This window comes from Temnothorax curvispinosus, unplaced genomic scaffold (assembly GCF_003070985.1).
Source record: "Temnothorax curvispinosus isolate PA1 unplaced genomic scaffold, ASM307098v1 QBEX01005026.1, whole genome shotgun sequence".
Classification (NCBI taxonomy): domain Eukaryota; kingdom Metazoa; phylum Arthropoda; class Insecta; order Hymenoptera; family Formicidae; genus Temnothorax; species Temnothorax curvispinosus.
In genome coordinates, this window is record NW_020214806.1 from 85,775 (window position 1) to 111,618 (window position 25,844).

Genomic DNA, 25,844 nt, shown 5'->3' on the forward strand with positions numbered 1-25,844 from the left:
GATGAAACTTCTTTGCCGTATTCGGCCTTGCCTTTCATTCACAAGGCAAGATAATTGCATTTTGACTTGACGGCAACATTATCGTCACCGATACCGCTATAATGAACGCTCCGGTTATAACGTGACACGCAGTAAGCAAGAATACTTAAAAAACTCTTTATTATTTGAATAATATTAATAATAAATCGACGTAGAATACTTTCAATGATTTTTATTGATGCGTAAATCGTAAAAGTCTGCTCTTAAAAGTAAATTAATTTTTATTAGACCTAGACGTATATTGGGCAATTAATTTAGAATAATGTGCTATTACTTGTCATTGCATGACACTCCCGGAATTTGTTACAGCTTTCTTTCCCTTAAAATCGAAAAGCTTAAAAAATATGGGAAATGTTTACATCTCTCAAATATAATACTAATTAAGCATTCTACTCAAATAATATTTACTAAATCCTGTTAACACTCGTATATTAAAATTGTCTAACGGTTTGCTTCTTTCATTTTAATCTGTCGCACACGGTGTTGCTAAAACCGCGGCTTTTTTATTATAGCGGACGTTATCGGGACTCCATCCCAAGCATCGAGACATTTCGAATCAGCTTTTGTTATTCCTGCTACGAACGCGATAACGAAGCCGAAAGATTTTTACGATACTTGACATTGTGCGGCCAGTAAGTCTAACTGATCTACGTGCGTCTCAATGTGGTGTGTAATGTCTCTCGTACTATTTGAATGTCGATTCGTGTACATATTAATTTTTATCATTGAGAAATGTATATACGCATAGAGGCATAATGTAGGCATAATATAAATAATATAAGTGTTAACAGCAGAGCACAGTCCCCGATTGCGTATTAATCGTGTATTAAATCTTATTGTATTATTTATAGCGAAATATATCGATGTATATTGCATTTGTCGTGTTGTGCAAGGCCGCCTGTTAGATAAACGGAGTGAAAGGAGTTGTGGAAAAATGAATCGCATACGACGCCCGTATGATACCAAATTATCGTGCTCTTTTATTTGTACAACCTGTCCACCCATCCTCCACGCGTATCCTATACAATTGAAATATCGTACCTACAAAAAAACTAATCAACTGTATCAGCTCGTCTTGAGACCCTTAAACCCTCTAGCCAGGAAGAATTTCTCGGACGACTCGTCTCTCGTCGCGTCAGGCCTGATCACTTTCACGCTACCGTAAAACTTGGACAGATTCTCTTCAAACTCCTGTGCCTTACCACCGTCCCAGACTTTCACCACGAGCGTACCCTGCGCCTTACTGAACCGCACCGCGAATCTCAGAACGGCGTATGCGAGTAACATTATATTATCGTGATCCATCTCCCTCACGCCGGACGCGTTCGGTGCCATGTCGGACAGGACAACGTCGGCCTTGTCCCCGCGCAGCATTTCGCTCAGAGCCTCTTGCGTCTTGGCGCTCGTGAAATCCATGTTCCCCAGAATGGTCGCGCCTTCCACGGGATAGAACGGCAGCCTGTCGACGGCGTACACCCTGCCGACGGGGTCCTCTCTCTTGGCGTGCGCGTTGGTCAGATTGGTGGCGACCTGCGTCCAGCTGCCGGGCGCCGCCCCGCAATCTATGACCGTCAGACCCGGGCTGAGGATCTTGAATCGCTCGTTGATCTCCAGGAGCTTGAACGCGCTCCTGCACCTGTAGCTCTCCTGCTTCGCCATCTCCACGTACGGATCGCGCAGCTGCCTCACCAGCCACTGCTGCGAGCTGTGCTTCTTGCCCTTCAGATTCCGCGGGGTCTCCCTGAGCAATGCGCAACCGGTGTGCACGCCCCTCGCCCGCGAGACGCTCCTGTAGAGAGAATTCATCTCGGGATATGTACACAATACAAAATGTGATCTAACCTGACCGAGCGTAGTTCAGGGTAAACGCTCGACGTCGAGAGACTTTTCGCAAATATCCAATGTCTATCCGTCACCAGATTGAGCGTCGTACATTGCCAGCAAATTGTTAGTGCGTACAAATCACGAGCTAACTAAATCTTCAAGTAATTAATTGGAGGATGAACGTGTGTGGAAAACAAACTGGACTCTGGGCGCGGCCATGTTGCGCTACCGCGACGTTGGTTATCAGCTGATCAACATCTGTCAGTCGTTACTGCAGAAACTTGACGTATCGGTATCAAACGTATTGATCGTCAAGAAGTATCGGTTCGGGTCTTTTTAATGAAATACGCAGATATTCAGATGCGTTACAAAAAATGTTATAAAAGAAAGTATCTCACTTCAAAACTGAAAATTTAAATCTGCTCCTAGAATTGCTCGATACTGCACTTTCTGCACTCAAGACGAAAGAGATGCATATAACAGACGTTGATGAGAAAAAGGAAAAAGAATAAAAGGTGTAAAACAATCCTATAAACCTCGAATGAGAAACCACCGACGAGATATTATTAAAGAATATCAATATTATTGACCGTCGACATTTTTCGATCGCCGACATGAATACCTGAACAACCAACTTATTATTATTAAATTTGCGATTTATGTGACGAGATTTAATTAAGTTCCTCTCTTCACTATTGACATCATATTTCAGCGATTAAATCGATAAGTCAGCGACCGCGGGGCGAGGAGGCACCAAAAAATTAAAGAGTCTGTTGTCTGTTTTCTGTTTTCTGTTGAACTAGTTCAGAGTTTATCTTTTTTACTCCAGGTTGAAAAGAAAAAGATAAACCCTGAACTAATGCAGCCAGTTCAGCAATAGAAAACAGACGCTCATTGCACGTGTTGGTGAAACGTCAATGAATAACAATAAATCATAAAATATTACGTAACGAGTTAATCGTCCCAATTTTGACACATGAAGTCACATGAACTTCTGATCTAACAATAAGATCGTCAGCCTTTAATAACACTCATGCCTCGATGCCTCGAATAACGAGTGCAGTGCATATATACTTAATATACAACACATATATCAGAGAAAATAGTCAGGGCACCCATACCACGTACGCGACGCACACATGCGCGTGCACGTTCGCGGCACGCTCGTAGCGGCCTGCGGCAGGGAAGAGGGAAGAGTATCGCGGACCGGCGGCGGCGAGCGGCGATGTGACCGAGGAGCCGCGGCGCGAGCGCGAGACGGACGTCTGGTGTCCCGGATGTTTTCGTCGACGTAGTGATCCACGATGAACCTCACCGCGGGCAACGCGCACGGCAACGGCCTGCTCTACGCCGGCTTCAATCAGGACCAAGGTACATACGTGCGTTCGCGGCGTTCTGCCTGACAGCCGCGCTGATAACGGAGCATCCGCGCGCCGCGCGTATCTGTCAAGAGATCCGTCTCGCTTCCGCGTTCTAACCTAGCCGAGCCGTCCGCGGCTCGTTCGCGGCAGACGGTACCGCGACGACGACGACGACGATGACGCGATCCGCGTCGCGGCGCGAGCAATTCAGCCTCGGCGTTCCTAACCTCCTCGCCGTGGCCGTTAATCCGGAACGCCGGAGGACCCGAGGGCCGTCGCGATCTCGCCGATCGATCGACCGAGAGCCTCTTCGCCGAGGAACGCCGGCGACCCGCCGCGCGATTCGCGGCAGATTCGTAGATCCGCTCTCGTACGATCTGCTCTCTCTCTCTCTCTCGATTTAGAAAGCTGCGGCAAAAGAACGACACGATTCGGTACATTCGTTTGCATCTCCTTTTCCTTCCATCTCATCTCGAAGCGATACCGTTGCACGGTTGAAGCAAGTCGGCGCGATATCGCGTTTCTGTGTGAGTTTATCAGGTCCAGTCATCTTCTGCGCTCGTGTCGGCGCGTGCATGTATCGTAAATATACGCGATAGTCGATTAATATTGCTAAGGAAAGGGATGTACGTGTAGCAGATAAAGCTGTATCACCGCCTGTGTTCACGCATTTGCAGGATGCTTCGCCTGTGGCATGGAGAACGGGTTCCGTGTGTACAACTGTGATCCGCTGAAGGAGAAAGAGAGGCACGACTTCAGCGACGGGGGCCTCGGATATGTGGAGATGCTTTTCAGATGTAATTATCTGGCGCTGGTTGGCGGTGGAGCCAAGCCGATGTACCCGACAAACAAAGGTTCCTTTTACTTTTCTATATATATATGGTACAAATATTGCTACAAATTGAGACAACTTTATATTTTGTGATTGCAGTCATGATATGGGACGATATAAAGAAATTGCCAGCAATTACCCTAGAATTCAATGCACCCGTGAAGGGGGTCAAGTTGCGGAGAGACAGGATAGTGGTAGTGCTGGAGGGTGTTATTAAGGTTTATACGTTTACACAAAATCCCCAACAGTTGCACGTATTCGAGACTAATCCTAATCCGCGAGGGTTGTGCGTTCTGTGCCCGAACAGCAACAACTCCTTACTCGCCTTTCCCGGACGAAAGAACGGTCACGTTCAAGGTAAGATCTGTCAAAAAAAAACAAAAAACGGGATCGATGCGTCTTGCACGTCAAATATATATTGATTACGTAACACCGACGACTTGTATTTCAGTTATAGATCTGGCTAATACAGAGAAGCAACCCTTAAATATAGAAGCACACGAAACGCCTTTATCTTGCATAGCTTTAAATCTGCAGGGCACCAGATTGGCCACTGCCTCGGAGAAAGGTACTTTGATAAGAGTGTTCGATACGCAAAACGGTAACATGATTAACGAATTAAGAAGAGGAGCGAATCACGCAAATATCTATTGGTAAGCGATCTAAAAAGAAATGTGACGAAACGTGTGGTGCACGAAATCTTGACTGATATGTATGTTTTATTTCAGCATAAACTTCAATCACGATTCTACGTGGCTGTGCGTTGCCAGCGATCACGGTACCGTACACGTATTCGCCGTCGAAGATCAAAAATTAAATCGCCAATCTAGTTTAGCGTCCGCCACTTTCCTGCCAAAGTACTTCAGTTCGAATTGGAGTTTCTGCAAATTTCAAGTGCCGGGCGGTCCCCAGTGCATGTGCGCGTTTGGTCAAGATAACAATAGCATCATAGGTAAGCGATACCATGTGAATTAAAGAAATGTCAAACAAAAACCGTTTTACATGCTCCGTTCAATCTTTCACGTTTACGATCCTTTATGCAGTGATATGCGCAGACGGTAGTTATTACAAGTTCGTATTCAACAACAAGGGTGAGTGCACGAGAGACTTTTACGCGCAGTTTCTCGAGTTGACCGATGACAAAGCGTGATCGGAGGATACATAACCGGCGGTGGACTCCTAACCGCGAGAGATGACCTTCGTGTTCCTTCATTGTTTTCACTCATTTCGGCCGAGTAAAAGAACGAGCGGGTACGGCTCGCAGGTACATCGTATTCATGGATTACAATACTCGAGCTGTTTATATAGGGGAAATGACGTTTGTACCAAACGTTACGATAGAGGACCAAATGAAGAGTTCTATTAATTGTTGGTGATATCGTTGGTGTGTTGTGCGCGGATTTTTTTCCCGAAAAAAAAAGAAAAGAAAAGAAATATTGACAAATAGAAGAGGAAGGGAAAAATACCTTAACAGAGATTGTGTCATAAACTTGTTACACGAGCCTATTCGCTGACGCCTATTGATAGAAGAGCAAATTTTTAAATATAACTAAAACAGAAGGAATATTTCCCCAGGTGATAACGGGGGACATCGCAAGTTACTTGTTGGCGTGATACTCACGTTTTCTTACATTTTAGATAAGAACGCTGCTGCAGCTAACTAAAGCAAATGTTGGCCATAAATTATCCTTGTGGCAAAAAGCAAATAATCATTTTCCGTAGCTTCGCGGTAAGCGCTTTGCAATGCAATCGTGTATCCCTATCGATCATGTGTTTTGTAGCTCCGTAAATCTTTTCGTTATATTATATATAAATACATTACTATAAAATTGATATATACATCCCTACTCTTCGACGATTTTAAATAGATTGTTAAATAGATTGCATCCGTTTTTGGCGATTTGTTGAACACGTCTTTGTTTCATATGTCGAATCATATCATATATATATATATATATACACGTCATATACATATGTATCGTACTGAAGTATTGTAATTTTTATTTTTACGTTTTTCCATACATCTAATATACATATACACAAGAGATTCTACACTTTATATCACACGGCTATTACCGCAAATAACGAGGTTGTAATTTTACAAACAAGTTGAGTTTAAGTACGAAATAAAAACTGATTATGCCACGATTCGGAGTCCTGCCCCGCTATTTCTCTCTAATAAATTAGTCTACAATTCATATATAGCGTTTTCGATGTTATCAATCTAACGAGCGTAAATTATTCGAGATCTTACTTGCTTACGCTAAAAAATTAAATTCAGTCTTGCGCGTGAAAGGAAGTGCGCACTCGCAGAGAGAGAGATTACTTTTGGAATCGTGATATTTTCACCCGTCAGAATTCCGACGAATGGAAATCCGAAACGCATGTGTGTCGCATGTGAGCGTACGGTGGATATACAGTTTTTTGATTGAATGACCTAAACACTAGTATCTGTGCGTTACATTAAAGAGCCATCTCAACGCACGAACGTAAAAGAACATGCATGAACTTTGACAAGGCAGAACAAGGAGAGAAACATTTAAATATGAGAAGCGCGCTTCTTGCAAATTCTCTTGAACTTTACACAGTAAAATCTTATAAACAAAAACATCCCATCCTATGTGCGATACACTTTTTATTACGAAAACCTTCCGTCAGTTTGCAATCATTTTTCCGAGATAATGCACTTTTAATTCACGATTTTACAACCATCTCTAATTGCCATCCCAATTTTCGGACTTGTCCGAAAGCACATGTATTTTTGTCAAAATGCATCTACGCCACGGAGAGCTCGTCACGATCGAATCTTGCGATTTTTGCGATATTACGAGGATTTTCTCCATCCTCATCGACGAATCAATTCTCCATTGTTATCTCATAATATCTTTAAAGTTCGTAAGGTTTGTTCACCGGCATCTGAATCGCCGCCTTTGGTACCTCCAGCGGTATGGGAACTGCGTACTTTTTTTTCATACTGTGTACCTCGTGCATAAGTCCTTTCTTCGTCTCGAGGCTCTTATAAGTACTGTACACCACGAACCAGACGTAAAAGCTCATGATTATCAGGAAGAAGGCGATTAGGCCTGAAAATATTACATCATCTCTCAGTAAAAATCACGATAAATATTTCATGTGATAAAATAAGGTTAATATAAAATTCTTCAGTAAGTAAAATGATATATCGATCGTTCTAAATTTCTCGTTTCACGGTTACGATGTTCTTTATTAAATTGTGAAAGAATAAGGGCCCAGTTGAATTTTCTTTGAGATACAAAATTTAACCGAAAAAATTCGTAGCATTACGGGCGTTTTATATACTTGAAAATTTCAACATACGTTCGCAAATACCAGCTCTTCCGCCTAGAGTAGCGAGGAAAGGACAATCCTCCTCTACCAGGAATAATGAGATTGCTAAGGCTGATATAATAGTGATCTTGACCATCATCCAAGGCGCCATAAAGTGACGATTATTCTGAAAATCAAGTACATCGTAAACAAGAAAGACCTCGACCTCTGACTATTTTTTCGAGCGATTTCGATTACCGTTAGAGCTCCATAGAGAAGTAACATAGTAGAGATGAAGTGGATAACCGTGATGACGAGGCCGCAGTACATCGCATATACCATTTCTATAAATATAAAATCATCTTTTTGTAAATTATACGTGACAAGAGGGATAACGACGGTTTCTTTTTTCTTTCGTGCATGATTTTTGTGCCTCGCGTGAATGTAAGTGTTAATAACCGGTTGCGTTGTGATGCGCCAGATCCATTTTTTTGGTGTTGAGATGATTTGACGATATCTCCTCCAAGGCCTCCCTCTCGAGGGCGTCTTCGGTGTCTCTCACCACCATTTCTTGAATCCCCATTGCGTGCGCCAGAGCCAGGATGAAGAATATCATACTGAATCCGGACGAGAACTGCGACATTTATTAAAATTACACTCAACGAAGCGGATTAATTGCTCGAGATAAATCTCATAGAGGTTGTTGTTACCAATTGGAATATGGCAATTAGTATTGTGCCCTGCCTCAGGTTGAAAATAGTGCAAAAGTTTTTCAACAGCCCGATCTTCATCTTGGCTTTTGAGAATTAACGTAGATCGCAAACTATAGCTCTTCGCAAACACACCCCTGAAAGTTCATTAATTATTTTCTATGTAATCCATAAATATCTACGCGTGTTATTAGATTTTAGTTTATTAAATCACTCAAATCTTCTAAGAAATATATTTCGCTATTATAAATAAAGTAGGTTTACGAACTTTACGCGCAGCGAGTTTGTATTGTACTAACAAACGCGGAGATTATTTTTTAATAAATAAATTACAGCGAGTAACAATAATCAGATTATATCACATTCCCATGCTTATCTCGATAATTTTACTGATTATCTTGCCTGCTACCCCTTTTGGCAGCCTCCGTGCAACGCGTCGAGACGCACCTTAAAGCAATCGAAGTCGCAGCCAGTGACGAAAGTAGGTGAAACGCACGTCGCCGTTTACCTTCGCGGCAGGTGTACTCCTAAACACGACCGTAGGTGTGCTCGACGAACCACCACCGTCTGCTCGCGATGGGAATCAATAACTTTCGCGGACACACCGTGACAGGGGGTAGGGCGATCCGTGGCGCCCGGCAGCTTCGTATCGCGGGGTATCGGCGACGAATTCTCGCTCGCGACACCCGTGAGATCGCGGACGAACGCGACAAATAATGTAACGGGAAAAAATAGCGCGTCTCGGGGTCGATCTCGCCGGGGTGCTTGCGACGCGCAGAACGCGAGAGTGGCTTCGTGGTTCGAGGAGGGGTTGAAAACGACTGCTTGACGGGCGCGCACGCGCTGTAACACACGCTATCATGCATCCCTTCGGGTGCGTCTGCTCCGGATTGACTATTGTTTATTTATACGCGTCGGTCTCAATTAATCGCATGATTTATCGAATAGATTTTTTTTTAAATCAAATCTGCTGCAGATTTAATTAAGTCTGATTAGCACGAAGCTTCGATGATAGGGAATGTTTTATTTTTTCTTTATATTCTTTGTGATGGATAATTAATTGAGTGAGCGCGTCTAATTTAAAGATTAATCATTGTAAAAAGAGTAATTCGAAAAACATTATTTGAGTGTAATTTGAATGTAACTGATTATATTTTCTGAAATAGAGTTGGAAAAAAGATAGTGTAACTTGAATTACGATGAAATAAATGTTAATCAGATGTTTCATCTGATATTTAATATTCTAGACATTTTTAAATCTTAGAAATTTTTAAAGTAAAAAAGACACTAATATATCAAAGAAATTCAACGTGCGAGAGAATTTTAGATTTCGAAATATAAATTCCCTAAAATATCCATATCCAGATATCAAATTTTTAAATCTGGAATCTCAAAATACAAAGATTTATCTTAAAAATCTAAATGTTTAAAAGTGTGGCAATTAACTGCGTTATTCCAATTCTTTTTGAATTTCAAAATTTGTACGAACTCGAGTGAAATTTTGATTGCGAACGAGTGGATTTGCGAACCGCTGCAGAAATTATTACTTATTAGATCCACTCGTGAGTAATAGCTCGCGCTTTCGAATTCTAATCTGGAAAGTTAGTTCGATCGCGTTGAGTCATCTTTCCAAGTAGTCATAGAAACGCGACGTGCGCCCCGAAATGGTAGATTACGCGGTCGAGGGTCGAGGGGGATGAATGCGTGATTGTCGCTTTGACGAGCCGCAACCGCCGCAACTGCCGCAAGCTCGTGACAGTCCATTTCGTAATAGCGTGCGATTGCACACGTCGCTCTCGGGAATTCGCGAATTTTGAAACCGATGGAGCGAAAGTACCAGAGAGTGGGTTTGGGGGTGGGTGCGTTTCACAATCCCCCAAGAGCGAAATACAGCGAGGAAACGAAAAATCTTATTAAGCGTAAGTAAACAGTACTTAATAACCAATATTCGACGCGTGTTAAATATATTGAGCTTTACGCAAAGAATCCTGTTTTTTTACACGATTTTTAACGCGTCTCTAACTAATCTAATAAATATTAAATATTAGTGTTAATGGAGGAATCCAAGCTATCAATGTTGCAAAGAAAAACGATCCAGGAAGCGGTAGACAAGGGTGAGTCTTTACCACCTTCCATCGACAGAACGAAAGAAGCGAAAGATAAAGCCGAAGATTATCAAGTAAATATCGCAATAAAAAAAATCTCTAGAAAATGATTTCAAGATAATATTCTGTAGCGTTTTTCGCTAGGTTAAATTCCCTAGTGCTTGGAGGAGGCGTTCACAGGATACGATTATAAGCAGCGGTGCTTACGAGAGAGAACAATACAGGAGGACAGCGCCCTTACGTAATAATTAGAAATAATATTACTTTAGTCAAGATAGTAGCCGAAAATATAAAACGCGCATTGAACGATATGAATTTCACGCCAATTAGCCAACAAGGAGAAGCAAAAACGTCACTTGGCGTGTATGATGGCTTATGGGAAGGACATGCCGGAGACTCCTCACGGTCCCAAAATCCTTCACAGGGCTAAACGAGAGCCGGAAATACCTGAGAACGCGGATTTTCTGAATGACTGTAAGTTACCACAGTCTGTCGCGTACCTATGTGATATTATACGAAATTTTAAGGAGTTTTTTTTTCTAAATTATTTACGACAATCGTACAAACAGTAGAGCACCTCAAATTTAATAAAATAAATTTGTAATGCGCGTGGAAACTGATGGTGATGTCATAACGACAAATCACGTCGTTCTGCTTCTCGTAGTGGTTCAAGGGATCCGCGAGAGAATGGATTTCTTGCGCGATATGGAGAACCTCGGAATGGGGAAGAAGTATCGGCCCATAATGCAGCAGGAGATAGCGCAGAAAATACGGCTGATCGAGTCGCTGGACAGTCAAACGTCCAACGAGCTGCGAAGAGAGATTTGTGAAGTCAAACATGAAAGACCGTCGCCGAAACTGTTTCCGCTGACTGAACCAGGGGAAAATTGATTGATGTAATCTACACGTAATGCGCAAATTACATGGCCTAGATCGGATTGTGTGTCAAATATAGTCGACTATATTTTTTATCATGTTTCAATCGTCTGATAAGCCACAAGTGAATTTTACAGATAAGAACGTAAAAGATAATGTCAAGTATTATGATTCAACTGTCTAAAATCGTAAATAGATAAATTATTTGTAAGATTAGATTTATAAATTTTATTCTGCAAAATTATTCTCATATTTGATGTGAATTTAAAAAAAAAAAATAGATGTCAATTTCGTCAAAATATTTATCTTTCTCTTCTCTTTTCTTATTTTTTATCATATTTTACATGTATTTTTATCATTGTATACTCTTGTTTGACCCACAGACATTAATTGTATTCATGGTACCAATAGTTTCCATGCTCTTTATCTTCTTTCGGAATAAAATTCGATCAATTATTAATTTTATTCATGTGCTATTGATAATTAATTTTTAGACTCGTAGAGAATCCTTTCCAATTCTGGAATGGAAATAATCTTTTAAATCTCAACAGATTTATTAATTTTATTCATACCAATAGTTGTTATACTTTTAAATAACTTTTCGACTTAAAAAATAAAAATAAACGCATCTGTTGAATTACTGTCATCATCGTCGTAAAAAATTGCCACTTCCTGATTAAAAGAACAGAAGAAAAATAAGGAAGATATGCAAATTGAACGTATGCTGATGTTTCTTTCGCGACTCCGATGCATAAACATCGCAGCGTGCTCCAGCGAGAGTCCAGCTCGGTAATCACCACTTCACGCGGACTCCGCGGCGAGACGCCGCGATCGCGCGAGCACGAGCACGAGGATCGAGGATCGGCGTTCCGCGGCGCGGCGTCCCGTCCCGTCGTCAGTCTTCCGCCGCGCGGCGACAGCGTGTGTTGTCTGGGTATTTTACGCGCGCCGTCACCGTTGTCGTTGACGTGTCGCAACGTCGTACGTTCGCGAGTGTCGCGAGTGCGCGAGAGATCGTTCGCGCTCGTGCGACCGGAACGGGAACTCCAATTTCAACGCTCGCGCCGTGGTGCCGTCAACCGTCGATCGACTCACCGACGACGGCTGACTATCTTTTTTTCTCTTTCTCTCCTTCTCTCTTTCTCTCTGCGTCGCCGATCCGCCGCACGAATGATCCACGGATGATCCAACATGGCGTCGACCGATCTGTCGTTCGGTAAATGATGAGCCTCTTCGAGAACCCCGTAACAGTCTCCGTGACAAGGTCTCCCGCGAGGTCAACCGGTTCTCTCGTCGGCCGATCCGTCGTCGGCCGTCGCGTCGTCGCGTTGCCTCGCGAAAACGCGGTCGCTCCCTTCTCTCTCTCTCTCTGTCCTTCCCCCCCGGATGTCCCGATCTCCTTATCAATGCGAGCGCAATGAGAATACGGGACGTCGAGCGGACGTCTCTCGTTTGCCTTCCGCTCGACCGCGAACGAGCCCCGCGACCGGGAGATGCAGCTTCCTATCTTTTTCCTTCGCCCGCTTGTTTTTTTTTTCGCTCGTAGGCTCGCGTGTTCGGGATGCGACAATCAGCTGATCTTTCGTACGCCTTGACATCCGCGATGTAAATCGCGTATGCGTGACCGGCGGCCACGACGACGATAACGGTAACGACCGTCGCGATGGTTTGGTACCGTCTGATTTCCGTACCGTTAATAAACTTCACGCGGGGCAAGATTCGCCAAGTTTGGATTTCGCGTGCGCGCATTTCCCCCGCGCGAACGCGAATTGATTAAATCGGAATATTATCGAAACGCGCTGGCGTTAAAAGGAAACTGAGATACGATTTTAGCGTGCCTGTGTTAACGTGGAGCTAATGACGCATAAGATGTTTCATAATCGCTCCGGGGATGACTTCACCTTGGGTCTTTATTGGATGCTCTTCGTTTTTGCATGACATAAAACTTCGTTGGAAAACATAGCAAATTTATTGAATAGCATTTCACTATACTTGACGTTGGATTTATCAAAATCGTTGCCCTCAAAATTCCAACAATTCTATGTATTATAATTGTATTTCGAATTATACAAAGATCGATTCGACGATGAATCGGCCTGCAAAGTTTCACGCGAGTCTTGCAAAAGGTTTCGCGCGGTTGCGCAGGTTTTAACGTAATCCGAGCGCGAATTTGGCGCGATAGAGAACGACGTTGGGACACCCTGAGGAAAATCCAGCGCGGTAGATTTCCGTAAGGAGCGATTTCTCGTAAGAAACACGGAGAAAGTCACTCGGGTTCCCTTTAACAAAAGCACGCTCGTTCGCGGGACGGCCGACCCGATACGAACGCATGCACGTACTCCGGCATTTCGTCACGCGCGACCGACGAGAGCGGTCGCGGATAGAGCGCGAGCGTATACGCCGCGCGCTAGGAACGCCGCTCTCGAAGGCCTCGTTATAGCCGTCGAGCGAGCCGAGCCGAGCGAGCGACGCCGACGGTAGGATTCCGTCCGGGGAGACCTGTCTCTTTTTCTCTTTATCTCTCTCTTTCGTTGCTCTCTGTTTTTTTTTTCTCTCACGTTTCTCTCCCCGCACGAATCCCAGGCTCTATACCGGCGTTCTACAGAGAAGTCTACGAGAAGGTCTGCTTGCCCACCAGCGGAAACGTGAAGCTCGAGGTGTTCAGGTCCCTGCTTGTCAAGTCGCAACTAAGCGGTTCCATCGTCAATCAGGTACGGCCCTTCCGCGTCTCGTTTCCGAATAATTTATCTATTTATCCTACTTCATTTTGTTAGGGGTCATTTTTAGGTCAGATAAAGAAATTTCTTTCGCGCTTCCGATTGTTGCCACACACACAGTTGAAATATTGGAATATAATACTATACAACTATACATATATGTATAACACGGTCTGGATGATGATGCAAAGAATGATCGTCGATTGCATTTAGTGTAATTTTAATTACGATTTATAAATCATGAATATATAGAGAGATGAAAGCGGGTAAAAGCCATGATGGTGCAATGTAAGTAAAAATTTTTAAAATATTCTATACAATATATAAATTGTATCTATGCATACGAGATAATATTTTTAAAAATTTGATTTACACCACTATAGCTTTTACCCCTCCATATAATTCTCTTAGACACCAAATAAAAACTCCACTTCTCACAAACTTCTTAATCTTACACACGAAGCACGCGATTAGTTTGTAATTTCATCAATTACTCCGCTTTTTATTTTATGGAGTTAATCAATTTGGCTTCCGAGAAGCTCGTACAAGGCTTGGTTCTTTACCAATCACGAGATGAAGATGTCATTTATTTCCTTATCTCGCGAATCCATCGAGAAGTAAATGGCGAAGAGAGAGCTAAATAAGAGAGGAAGAAGGCGTTCCGTTGGACTGTTACAAAGAAATGCCTTTACACTGTGGAGTAAATCCGATAGCGAGTTTAAAACGCGGCGGGCGTACTCTCACGGGTTTCAGTTTCTAACGTGTCGCACGACCTTTCCCAAGAGGAATTTACTTGTGTTATGTTTGTATCTCTATTGCGACTGCTAAACATTTGTACATACCGATATTTATATTTTGCATATACCGAGAGATGATACGCTGTGAAGCCTTCATATCTGTAATTTGATGCCCTATGTTGATTTTGATTGTCATGTCAAATAAACGAAAAGTCTTAATTAATTCAAGAGGATATTACTTAATCTCTAACACGTTTTCAACTGCAGGCCTAATATAATTAATATATAGGCTTTCTGCTGCTACTATCGATTGGAGCTATCACTATTGGAGTCTATTAATTGGCAATAAATATTTTCGTTAATTTTTATCATTCTACTATTTATCAGAATATACATATGTATATTTCCTCATTTCCTGATTTTGTTCGAAAAACATTCGCAATAATACGTTGGTCAGCAATACGAGTTTATTGTATGCGAACAATAAATAAAATATCAGCTGTCGAAAATCAGCCTTTGATTAACAATTGCCATATTAAATAAACAAACGGTCTTAATTTGAGATGGATATTATTTTAATTTCTTAACACACCACAGAACTATCAAAATAATCGACGATTTATCGCAAACGCGATCAGGCTCGCTCTTGCATGACGAAGATTTTCTCCGGCGACTTTTCGTCGTTCTTATCGCGCACGACGAACAAGAAAATTTAATCCGACCATCTTTACATGACTTTCTATTCGGAGATAATCGGCCAATTTGGCTAAATATATGCCAGAGTTCGCGAGCATAATAATGCAAACCGAGCACTTATCAGGCAGGGATAAGGTAATCGCAAAATGGAAAACGTCATTTGTATCACAATTATGTACGTATCAGGAAACGCGATTTGAATGTGACGTCGGGAGCGATGAAGAAATTCGCGCGAACGAATCGTCGCTTATTCGAGCGACGCCGGCTCGGAAAGGATAATTTGAGTCGATCTGCATAATCCGGCTCTCTGTAATCCCGTTAAAGCGCCTAACCGTTTTCCCTCTCACCTTTTTTCTTTTCGTGATTTACGTCGCGAAGAAATTCGACGTGTCCAAGAACGCGTGGACCTCATTGCGACTGACAGGATAATTTGCTGGATCAACGACGAAGCGCTTTTCGTGTTACCGATGCCGTTTTATGCGTTTCGGTCGCGGCGCGTTCATTCTTTCGAGGAAAATCTCCATGACCGTGCGTGTCATTCAATGGAGATAACGCCGATGATGCCAATTGCTATTTCTAAGCATTACTGGTGTTGCTGGTATTTCACTCTTATCTAATATATGCGCGCATATTATTAAATCTGAAATCGCGTCTCTCAAGGCGGCAGAAAATTCAAATAAACTGATTGATTTCTTCTAAGTATTTTTTTTTTCATATTTGTCACTCATTCGTATCGTTTCACGCAATGTTACCGCTACTTGCGGTTTCGTTCCAGTGCGTCATCCAGTTTCACTGAACTAATATATTTTCAGATTCAAAGCATCTGAAGCGTACGAACGATTGTATTTAATATTTGCGCGGCGATCAAAAGAAATATATCCTTCAGGCAGTTATTTTTCTAATTCTTACGTTACGTAATTTCGCCCTGATGACGCGAACCGGTTGTACCGGTGCGTCCACATCGTTATCTCACGTCGCAATTCGGGAGGTTTATCCTGTTCCGTGTCTGTTCATTTTTTGCGAAAGTCGTTGTTGACGGGGTGCCAATTATGCGGCGAGTGTATCCCTAAAAACCGATTAAAATATTCCAGGCGCCGCGCCGTGTCGGCGGAGCCTTATCATCTTTAACAACACACCCGTCGATGATAGCGCGCATGGACGCCCCTTCATAATGATGCAAGATTATGTGACAGGGTCAATTGTACCGTCGTGTGCACTCTGCCGCTCGCAACAACGTCACAGACGCGTTCCAGCATGTTCGCGAATGGCCTACTCACCTTTTATTCATCCGTCTGCATAGTGTACTCAGAATTCCGGCGTGCAGATTTCACGGAAAGTTCCTGAGTCTTGGAAAGTTACCGTGTTAACGACATTAGTTCTCGGAAGAACACCGGCTTCGCGCGAAACGAAAATACGGACGTCTAGTTTCTATCGTATAAAGCGTTAGCGATAAATTTCTGATGAACTTGAAAAATGAATAATTCATTCAATTTAAGAATGAGTTTAGGTCGTTCTTACGCAAATGTGTAACGGAGCAATATTTTTTAATTCACCAGCATTGCATAATTTTCTGAATTTAAGTCGCATTTTAAACTTTCATTAACATAACTTGCTTGAAACTGCGTAAAAAAGATTTAATTATATTTTTATCATCCACTTATATCTTTCCGGAGTTTATATATTTACTCATCTGAATGTAAAATTGCTGCGCTAAATTTCATCGAATTAAAATTTCACGATATATAAATATTTTGCTGAAATGTTAATTCACTAATATTTTTAGATATATATGGTAGCCTCGAGAAATTTTATAACGCGATTTGAGAACTTGTTTTGTAAAGGTTCGCGCGAAAAAGTCAGTATGGCTATGCGACACCCAGAAATGTCACGTCGCATCACGACGTCACTCGCCGTGTCCGTCTCTCATTCATTGTGCTAACAACACAATCAAAATAGCATTACGCAGGGCCGCGCCGAGGTGTTCCGTTATCACACAAGTAGAATAATAATCCTTCCAGCTACAGGTTGTCTCAAAAGTTATAACCGAGGTTATAACGCAAATTTTTAAGGCAATAATCCGTTATTAAAATTAAAATCATAAATATCAATGCTGTCGGCCTAATAAACTCGGAAGATTAACGCCTTAGAAGAGAGACAAATGTAAAATTTGTGAAACTTTTTATATATAATTTATGTTTATAGAACAGATGTAATATTTTATCTTTTTATTATTCTGCGATTTTCAACGTAATGCAATTTTTTATTATTGTATAGATTATTTTATTACTTAAATATTGTTGGCCACTGTAAGATCTTAGAATAAATTTCTTAGAATGGAGTACATTATTATGCGTTTGTATCGAAAAAGACAGACTGAATTATTCCGTAATATTGTTAAAAAATGTCAAAATAACGCAGAATGTATGAAGAATTTCTACCGATACTTTTCCCATTTTACATGGAAAGTTCCAGGCTTTTGCGAAGATGATTTACTCCGAAGCTGTATAATTTTACGCTGCCTCTCAATTAAGTGCGGATGAATTAACGTACTACACCTGATACTTCCGCACGTATACCTATACTTTAATATTTAATATCCAATTCCCAACGTTGATGCACGCTGAGAACAAGTGCGGCGCGCAACAGCAGCCGGTACGTTTTTCAACGCGGATCGTCTTCCTGCTAGGTGAAATCGTTTGATTGCCGTCTTCCGCATTGGCACGCACTGTATGGCGCTCTTATATTGAAAACCGTTCGTCGTTAAAACCGCCGAAACGAACGTCTTCCGTTTCTCCACAATACACGTTATTTTCGGTTAACGTGTCTCTCGTGTTTTCCACGATTGACAATCTCACAATTTGCGATTGATCCCTAATCAATAAACAATTTTTCATTTATCGGTCGAACATACGGATAATAGTCTCCCGCGCGTCGAGCAGTTTTGCGAGCATAAATGTCTAAACGAGACGCGTGTCGGACATGTGTGATGGTTTCGATTGTGTTGCCGTCGTATTACAAGTCGCGACGGGATGTTTGAGCATCTCTTTACGGATTACATGCCTCGAGTACGCAAATGGGAGATGATGATGAGTTGCGCCGGTCGATTCAGTGGCTGCGCATAATTATCTCGCGTAGAGATGTTGCGTGATGGCGAGCACACACGATCTCTCGTTACACAGAGCCTCGTTCACGTGCGTTCCTTTCATAGATGTCACATTCGCCGTTGTACTCGCGCGGTTGTATCGAACTGTTATTGACACGAATGTCAGCGCACTCCCACGTCCTCGAGAGCACCCTCGTCTCCCTTCTAAAAATATCCTCTGTGGAACGCGCGAAGTGTTTTTTTTTAAATCAATATATCACATTGTAGAGGCATTAATCGACGCTGATTAGATATGATTCGCGAACGCCTGTTCGGAAACTTGTAACGGGTTACGCGTTATCTGGTGATTTATTACGCAAAAAAATTCGTTCGACGATATACGAGCGTTGTTATTCTTTCTTTCTCCTGGATCTTATCATATCGCTATTACGATAACAATGAAATCGTTCTTGCGCTTAGCATTCCAAAGCGTCTCGCACACGAGATAAGACCCTGCGATATCGCTCCTCTCTCTCACCTGTCTCCACCTCTTTCCGCCATATAAACCTGTTTACGTGGCGTATTAAAACGAATTTGCGTACATTCCGCACACCTGTACGCACGACGTTGTATCAAATACGTGATCTTCTTTCCTCGTTCTCTCGCTCTCTCTCCTTCGCATCTCTCCACGAATAGCATACTCTTGTCCTTTCTCTTCGCCGAGGCTCCTCCCGGTGAATGCCTTCGCTCGTGCCTCTTCTCACCGATGTCCCTGTCTCCCGATCTTCTTCCTCGTTATTTACGAGTTCTGTCATATTCTTCCGGTGAGCGCAACACGCACTCGTGCGTGCATGACTCTTGCGCCCGTGCGACGCGAGACGATTCGTGTCTTCGCCAATTCCCGTTGTTTACTCGCGATTCGCACACGTATCCAGAATAGGGAATCTATTATTGTCTCAGGCTTTCCTCCCGGTTTGAACTTGATTGGCGATTAAGGTTTAACGACACTCGAGAGAGCAGCGAGAAAGCGAGGGTGCCCGCAGTGGCGTGGACAACGGTTTGCTCTTTTCAAAAACGATTATATATACTTTCTATCTTGTATCTTTTTTTTCTCTCGCAAAGCGCCAATCGTTTCACGGTAAATATATTTCCCGTTGAAAGTATGAGCGATATAAAGTCACGTATATTAAATTTTATTGTTATTTATTATTTATGAAAGATCTACAATAATTTTTATTATTTTATTATAATTTATTATTAAAAGACGTTACTACTAAGCTCTAGAGATATAAAAACTAACTTGTGCGCATTGCCGCGTCTCTTCAAATTATAAGAGAAGGGAGAGGAGCACGGGGCTTTTCTCTCTTTACATTTACGCCTCTGGATGCACTTTTGTATTCAGCGTGAGTTCACGTGCACTCGTGTCCTCCGTTCGTTGCGGTTTCTTTGAGTACAGACGAGCGAGGGACCGAGGGAGGAAGCCAGGGTTTTATGCTGGTGATAAAGGGAGAAGGGGCAACACGGGGGACACCGTGGAGGAGAGACGCGTGAGCGAGGATGGAAAAGTAGAAGCGAAATGGCGCGGTAAGGTAGAAAAATCCCCGGAATGCAGTTACTTTCATTTACGGCCTAATCCTTAGGCTTCCCTCACAGAGTTCGCCGTTGTGCCGTTACTCGGACACGAAGTCCATTGTGTACATACGATCGCTGACGCTTTCTCGGGAGCCGTGTATCTTCCTTTTTTATCGCTATACTTTTTATCACTTGCCTGTAAAATTTGAGAGGACACTCGCTCGTATTTCTTCTAAATGTTTTGTTTATTTATCTCCAACAATAAGAGTCAGGTATGTGCTCGAAGCGATCTTTTAAAAAATTCTTCCTCTATTCTTCCTTAGATATGGAAGCTGGTGGACAGCAAGACGGGTTATCTTACGAGAAGCGGACTGTACAAGGGTCTCGCTCTCATCGCCTTCGCTCAACAAGGAAAGCAACCGAGCGACAAGCTACTGGAAAATTCCGAATCCCAAGGTTAGTCAAATTTAAATTACTACCCTCTTCGATTTGTTAACAGTTAAATAATTAGGCATGTAAGTTTCTAAATGAAGAATGTCAAAATGTTTAGTTAGGTGAGTACACTATTTTGTCAATGATCTGCCAAAAAGGTTTTATGAACGAGAATAGCCTTAAATAATATTTTATGAAACGAAAGCGTTTTTATCAAAAAGTATTTTTTTTTTTTTAACAAAGTAAAGGTTTTACTTGATTATTTTCGTCACAGTTTTGTGTAATAACATATTTTAAATAAGAAATTATCAAATCGCGCAAAGGCATCAAACTCGACGTCAAGCGCGGATAATTTAAGCATTCGCGTTGAACTCGCCTCGGTATTTTTTTTACAGCGGCTCTCTTACGGTATCTATTTTATCTCTTTTAGCTTAAGTAATTTGCTTCACAAACAAGAGAAGCTATATACACACACAAAAAGACTTCCGTGCCGTTAACACAGTCCGTATATAGATTGCGATGAAAGTAGGTCTTGAATAAGTCTATTATCGAACAGGTGTTTGGATAATGCGCGTATGTGCTTCGGCAAGATATCAAGAAACCTGTAGGCGTTATCGGAGTCGTTGACCAGCAAAATCATTGCCGTTTTGCTTATCGCTAGAAAGTTACATGTTGTCGCGACTCAAAGAAAATTGCGCTGCAACTTTGAAATATATTATTGTATTTACCATTTAGCTACGTAACGTGTATATTGTTTTTTTTTGTCTCTCAATTTACTTATCAATAATTGCTTATTTGTTAAAGAAATGATTTTTATCACTGTCCATACACTTGTTATGTGTAAATTAATATTACTTTTTTTTCGCATGTTCCTCTGTATCAATGTAATATTAGATTAATTCTCACTAACATTCGTCCCCCAACATTTAAAAAAGGATTGTTTTATAAGAATTAACGTTATCATAGATTAGATTTCTGCTGGAATCCGCGTATTCAGATCTTTCGAGGAATTCTTACATTTTTCACGCTCGACAAAAGATTATAATAACATAATAGCATGTAACGGCTTAGTGCGAAAATAACGTTGTGACCTTAATAACTTCTTGTTTTGAAGCCGCACGACGTGATCATTCTCATTATACAACGTTGAATTATAAATGCACGGAACGAAGACGGCTTTATGAAAGTCGAGTCGTGAATGGTAAAACTGTGGGAACAGAAGCGCGTAGTCAAGGTATCGCGAGGTCAGGAGACTCGTTCGTTATCGAGGTTGCGTCGACGATGATTATTTGCCATAATAACGCCACGAGATCTCGCTCGTCTCAGAATAATATCGGCGAAATAGAACACATCGGAAAGAATACGAAGAGAAAACGCGTTCTTCTTTTTTCTTTTTTGGACGATTGACGAATTCATTGCCGCAACTTCGTTTTTATTTGTCAGCCGAAATAGTAACGGAACCGCAAAAATAGACGGATCTGACTCGACGGTATCGAGGGCGAAAGAATTGTTGAATTACCGGATCTGGCGTTTTATTCTATTCGTGCACGACAATGACAGGAACAACGAAAGAAACTAGGACACTTGCAGTATTTAAAAAAGAGCATTTAAAACGAAATGAACAAATATATTGATAAGACGAAATACATGCTTCTGAAAGCGTATGCTTTTCGATTCGCTTTATATATTGAACTTTTGCTTAATTAAATCTTTAACGAATTTCATTTTCACAAAAAGCGCAATTAACGAGATGAACAAAGATATTAACAAGACAAAAAATAAATACTCCTGAGAAACTATGACTTTCGATTTATTTCATATATATCAAACTTTTGCTTTATTAAGTTACTTTTAATAAATTTTTCTTAAATTATAAGCATATAATTTAAGTAAATTATATTTCAATTATATATTTATCGTGAATTATGAAAATTAGGAAAAATTTGAAAAATACGCGGAGAGAATAATTTGAAAAAGGGGCTATGTCCTCGAAGCCCAGAAACGTTTCGTACTGTCGTACTGGAGAGGAGCTTAATTTGAATTTAATGTATGTCAATCAAATTCTATTGCTACTAAGTAATTGTACTGTCGTCTCCGCTAAATACGGCTGGTCAGCAGCTGTCAGAAAACACTGTGTGTCCTTTACTCGAGAGGATCCTCTTGATCGCAGAGTTACCCGTTCCCGCTCTGGGAGATCTGTCGGAAGTGACGCTTCTGGCGCAGAGGCTGCACCGGGGCAATCCCGCAAAGCTGAGTCACACTTACTCGGACATCTGTAATCTGGACACTATCGAGGTCAACCTCGTTCCCGAGAAGAAGGGCATTTTCCTGAAGCACGTGGAGTATCAAGTCACCAGCAAGGTATTACCGGAGCTCGCGTTTCCGTTCGTAGAAGCATGAAACGACGCAGCGCTATTATTTAGATTGCTTTAATAAAAGCTTATCTAGATTCCATCGTAGCGAATAAGAGAATTACACCGTAACGAAGAACGAGAGCTCATATGGATAAATTTCATATTTTTTCAGAGGTTCAATTCCGTGGTCTACAGGCGTTACAATGATTTCGTATCGTTATACGACCTCCTCCTAGCTCGGTTTCCCTACAGATTGATCCCCAAGTTACCACCGAAGAAAATCGTAGGAGGTAAACACGCATGCATATGCATACATAATTGTTAATCGAGAAGAGTTACATAATTTCGCAGTTAATTAGAAATTTATAAACAATCGTATGTATTATCAATTGTAACATTATCGCAATGCTATAACGTTACAATTGACAATGAACGAGAAATTCATTTTTTTTTCCATTTCGTCCCGTTGCAGCGGACTCACAATTTCTCGAAGAGAGGCGGCGCTCTCTCCTGCGGTTTCTCACGCTGATCGCTCGCCACCCGGTGGTAAGCGACGATCCGATCGTACAATTTTTCTTCACGTACACCGGCGACGAGACGCAGCACAAGATCCGCGAGGTATTCAGGCGCGTGCCCGATGAGTTTGCCACGTCCGAGCTGTCGTCGAGGGCGAAAGAGCTGATGCCGCCCGAGACGCTGACCGAGTTCGCGAACAGCCGCGATCAGATACGCGTGATACTCCTCGGGATCTCCCGGCTGAAGCACATCGCCGACAGCCTGGCGATCAGGTCGCATAATTACGCGGTGGATATGGCTGAGCTCGGCAATCAGCTGAGCACTTTGGCCGCGGAACAGCACGGCACCGGCACCTGGCTCACCGGCTGTTCCAGCCTTTGGCAAGACATGAAGAAGGGCTTTCACGTAATCTCGAAGTAAGGGTCCAATATCGATAAGGAAAGTGCGATTGAGATTTCGCATTGTTGCTGATACGTAATCATTGTTTTTTCTTCGCTCTAAGAATTAGGTATCGATAACGAAGATGCTTGAGATCTCACGTTGTCGCCGTGTGATACACGATACAATCGTTTCCTACATTCTCGGCTTTTATACTTTAGAGGAATTTAATTTTTAAGCTTTCGCGATTGCTCTTAAATATATGATAAACGGAAAATTTTAGAGAGTTCAACCTGCTGTCGACCAGAGCCCTTCAACAAGCGGTCAGAGAGGAGACCATGGTCTGCGAGAGGCTGAATCTCCTGCTCGACATTTTAGTCGCGCACAGGATGCTGTGCGAGAGACACGAGCGAGGCGTCAGCACCGATCATCAACGCGCCCTGTCTACGATGCTGTCTCTCAAGAAGCGGCAAATGCAAGGCGTTATTCGCGGCACCGACGTACGTGCCTACTTAAGATTTATTAGCCAGTAAACCATGACTCTCCCGCGCTCATCGCGCAGGCTATAATCGACGCGGTAATGTAACCGGCAATCGCGTTGTCGCAATTGTATAATTACTCGTTGAGTTTGAGGCAGTATAATCTGAGAAATCGCGGAGACTCGCCGTTATAAAGAGTAAGCGTAACTTCCTGCGGCCTTACGCAATCCGTCATAGTTTGCGAACACGCGGCGCACGCACGCTCATTTCGAGAAGAGTGCACGCGATTTTATCGTATACATATATATATGTCCAGGCCGACACCGTCGAGTACCTCGAGAATAAGATGGTCTCCCAGGAATCCGTGATCGCCAACGTCGAACTGAGGAACTGTTTCTCGCTGCTCTGCCTGCACATGGAGACCCAGCTCGTTCACGCGCATCTAGAGATACTCGCCACCGTGCTGCAGAGTCTCGTGAGCGTGCAGATTCGCGGGCATTCCGAGGTAAATATCCACCAGTCGTTGACAACTCAAATATTATATTATTTGCTGATTAACAAGTGTGTTCATTTTGCAAACGAACCGAAGAGGTCTCGGTGAGTTGTTATATAATATTTTTTAATATTTATATCCGAGCGCTTTCTTCTTTATTTTCTTTTTATACAGCTCCACTGTGTTTATTGCGCTGTATTGTTTCCAGCTACATACGTGTTAAGCAAATATCTTTAGTATCAGAGCACACATACACATACATTATCGGATTTGCGATGGAAATTGCTGATGCAAACGTTTGTTTACAGTTGGCTGAAGTGTGGAAGCTAATCGAACCGACGATTACAAAGTGTTTGCCCGAGAAGTTAGCAAGCGGGTCCAATGGAGGATAGCACCGGAGTAGCAAAGTTTCGTATATGCCCAGACAGATCATAGCGTTGCCAAATAATTGATAACCGAAACTTGTATAATACACAATTCCCGGTAAACATGACAATACGGTGGTCGAAGACAGGAAGAAGAAAGACGTGCAAAATCTCGAGTCGTTCCACATTAACTACATAGATTCTATATTTATCTACATATAGATTCTATATCTGTCTGATTATATAGATTCACTTGCAACATTTGTATATTCTTTGATTATCAAATGATTAAAATATCACGTATGATATTTAACCGGAGATATTCATCTTTTATTATATGATGATAAGAATCTCGAATATGTATAGCGCGTTCAAGTTTTAAACATTCCCTGTTGTGTACTTAATATATTTTATGGACCAGCGAACGATATTTCTAATTCCCTAATAATTGTTAAATCGCTATGTACATAAGAATTTATAGGTTGTATATACGCGTGTCGTATCGATGCGTGAAGAGTGCCTAAGCGATTGTAAATATATACATATATAACTCGAATATTTTTCAAGAGAATTTATAATTCATTTCGTGTGTACACGTGAACAATCTGAGAAGTTTTTATGTGTGCCACGTTGATCGTGGATACTCTCCATGCATTACGTATATTAGACTGTCTCGGGATTATCGTTATTTCAGTGATTCGAATGAATTTTATTTTAAGGTAAATGTACCTATGTCTGGACATTTTTATCATTTTAGTCTTTAAATAAGTTATAACACGAATTAAAATCATAGAATCAAAGATAAACATATTTTTCTTGTATTATATTTTTATCTTTGATTTTAATTCGAGATATACTTATTTAAAAATTAAAATGATAAAGGTATCCAGACATAGGTCTTAAGTGTCCCGGCATTGGTACATTTACCTTAATTTACGTTTATGATCTAATTACCGAGACATTTGACATAAAAATTCTGAAGTCCAATGTC

General features: G+C 41.8%; 5 protein-coding genes across 8 annotated transcripts; 3 read left to right on the forward strand and 2 right to left on the reverse strand.

Moving 5' to 3' along the window:
* Window positions 1-994: 994 nt before the first annotated feature.
* Window positions 995-2,104, reverse strand: LOC112454397 (rRNA methyltransferase 2, mitochondrial). The gene has a single exon (XM_025015773.1). It carries the CDS (start codon window positions 1,843-1,845, stop codon window positions 1,105-1,107), a length of 741 nt encoding a protein of 246 aa, XP_024871541.1. The 5' UTR covers window positions 1,846-2,104; the 3' UTR covers window positions 995-1,104.
* A 944-nt stretch (window positions 2,105-3,048) lies between these two features.
* On the forward strand, window positions 3,049-6,204 carry LOC112454396 (WD repeat domain phosphoinositide-interacting protein 3). Its single transcript, XM_025015772.1, has 6 exons — window positions 3,049-3,234; window positions 3,902-4,078; window positions 4,156-4,413; window positions 4,508-4,709; window positions 4,785-5,008; window positions 5,100-6,204. The coding sequence occupies exons 1-6, from the start codon at window positions 3,168-3,170 to the stop codon at window positions 5,204-5,206; spliced, it is 1,035 nt and encodes a 344-aa protein (XP_024871540.1). The 5' UTR covers window positions 3,049-3,167; the 3' UTR covers window positions 5,207-6,204.
* On the reverse strand, window positions 6,033-8,977 carry LOC112454399. 3 transcript variants are annotated; one of them, XM_025015776.1, is made up of 6 exons: window positions 8,461-8,977; window positions 8,052-8,188; window positions 7,801-7,975; window positions 7,600-7,685; window positions 7,393-7,528; window positions 6,033-7,139 (listed from the first exon to the last, which is right to left on the reverse strand). In XM_025015776.1, the coding sequence occupies exons 2-6, from the start codon at window positions 8,130-8,132 to the stop codon at window positions 6,943-6,945; spliced, it is 675 nt and encodes a 224-aa protein (XP_024871544.1). In that variant the 5' UTR covers window positions 8,133-8,188; window positions 8,461-8,977; the 3' UTR covers window positions 6,033-6,942. The 3 variants fall into 3 exon arrangements, with proteins under 3 accessions (XP_024871544.1, XP_024871543.1, XP_024871542.1); XM_025015775.1 differs by having other exon boundaries at window positions 8,454-8,977; XM_025015774.1 differs by having other exon boundaries at window positions 8,499-8,974.
* An 881-nt stretch (window positions 8,978-9,858) lies between these two features.
* LOC112454400 (UPF0193 protein EVG1 homolog) lies at window positions 9,859-11,245 on the forward strand. The gene is made up of 5 exons (XM_025015777.1): window positions 9,859-9,970; window positions 10,100-10,230; window positions 10,301-10,397; window positions 10,487-10,630; window positions 10,821-11,245. Exons 1-5 carry the CDS (start codon window positions 9,874-9,876, stop codon window positions 11,045-11,047), a joined length of 696 nt encoding a protein of 231 aa, XP_024871545.1. The 5' UTR covers window positions 9,859-9,873; the 3' UTR covers window positions 11,048-11,245.
* A 700-nt stretch (window positions 11,246-11,945) lies between these two features.
* On the forward strand, window positions 11,946-25,409 carry LOC112454395 (sorting nexin-8-like). Of its 2 annotated transcripts, none has more exons than XM_025015770.1 (9): window positions 11,946-12,248; window positions 13,616-13,743; window positions 20,160-20,292; window positions 22,439-22,629; window positions 22,795-22,912; window positions 23,095-23,554; window positions 23,800-24,016; window positions 24,312-24,500; window positions 24,797-25,409. In XM_025015770.1, the coding sequence occupies exons 1-9, from the start codon at window positions 12,224-12,226 to the stop codon at window positions 24,878-24,880; spliced, it is 1,545 nt and encodes a 514-aa protein (XP_024871538.1). In that variant the 5' UTR covers window positions 11,946-12,223; the 3' UTR covers window positions 24,881-25,409. The 2 variants fall into 2 exon arrangements, with proteins under 2 accessions (XP_024871538.1, XP_024871539.1); XM_025015771.1 differs by having other exon boundaries at window positions 23,824-24,016.
* Window positions 25,410-25,844: the final 435 nt, after the last annotated feature.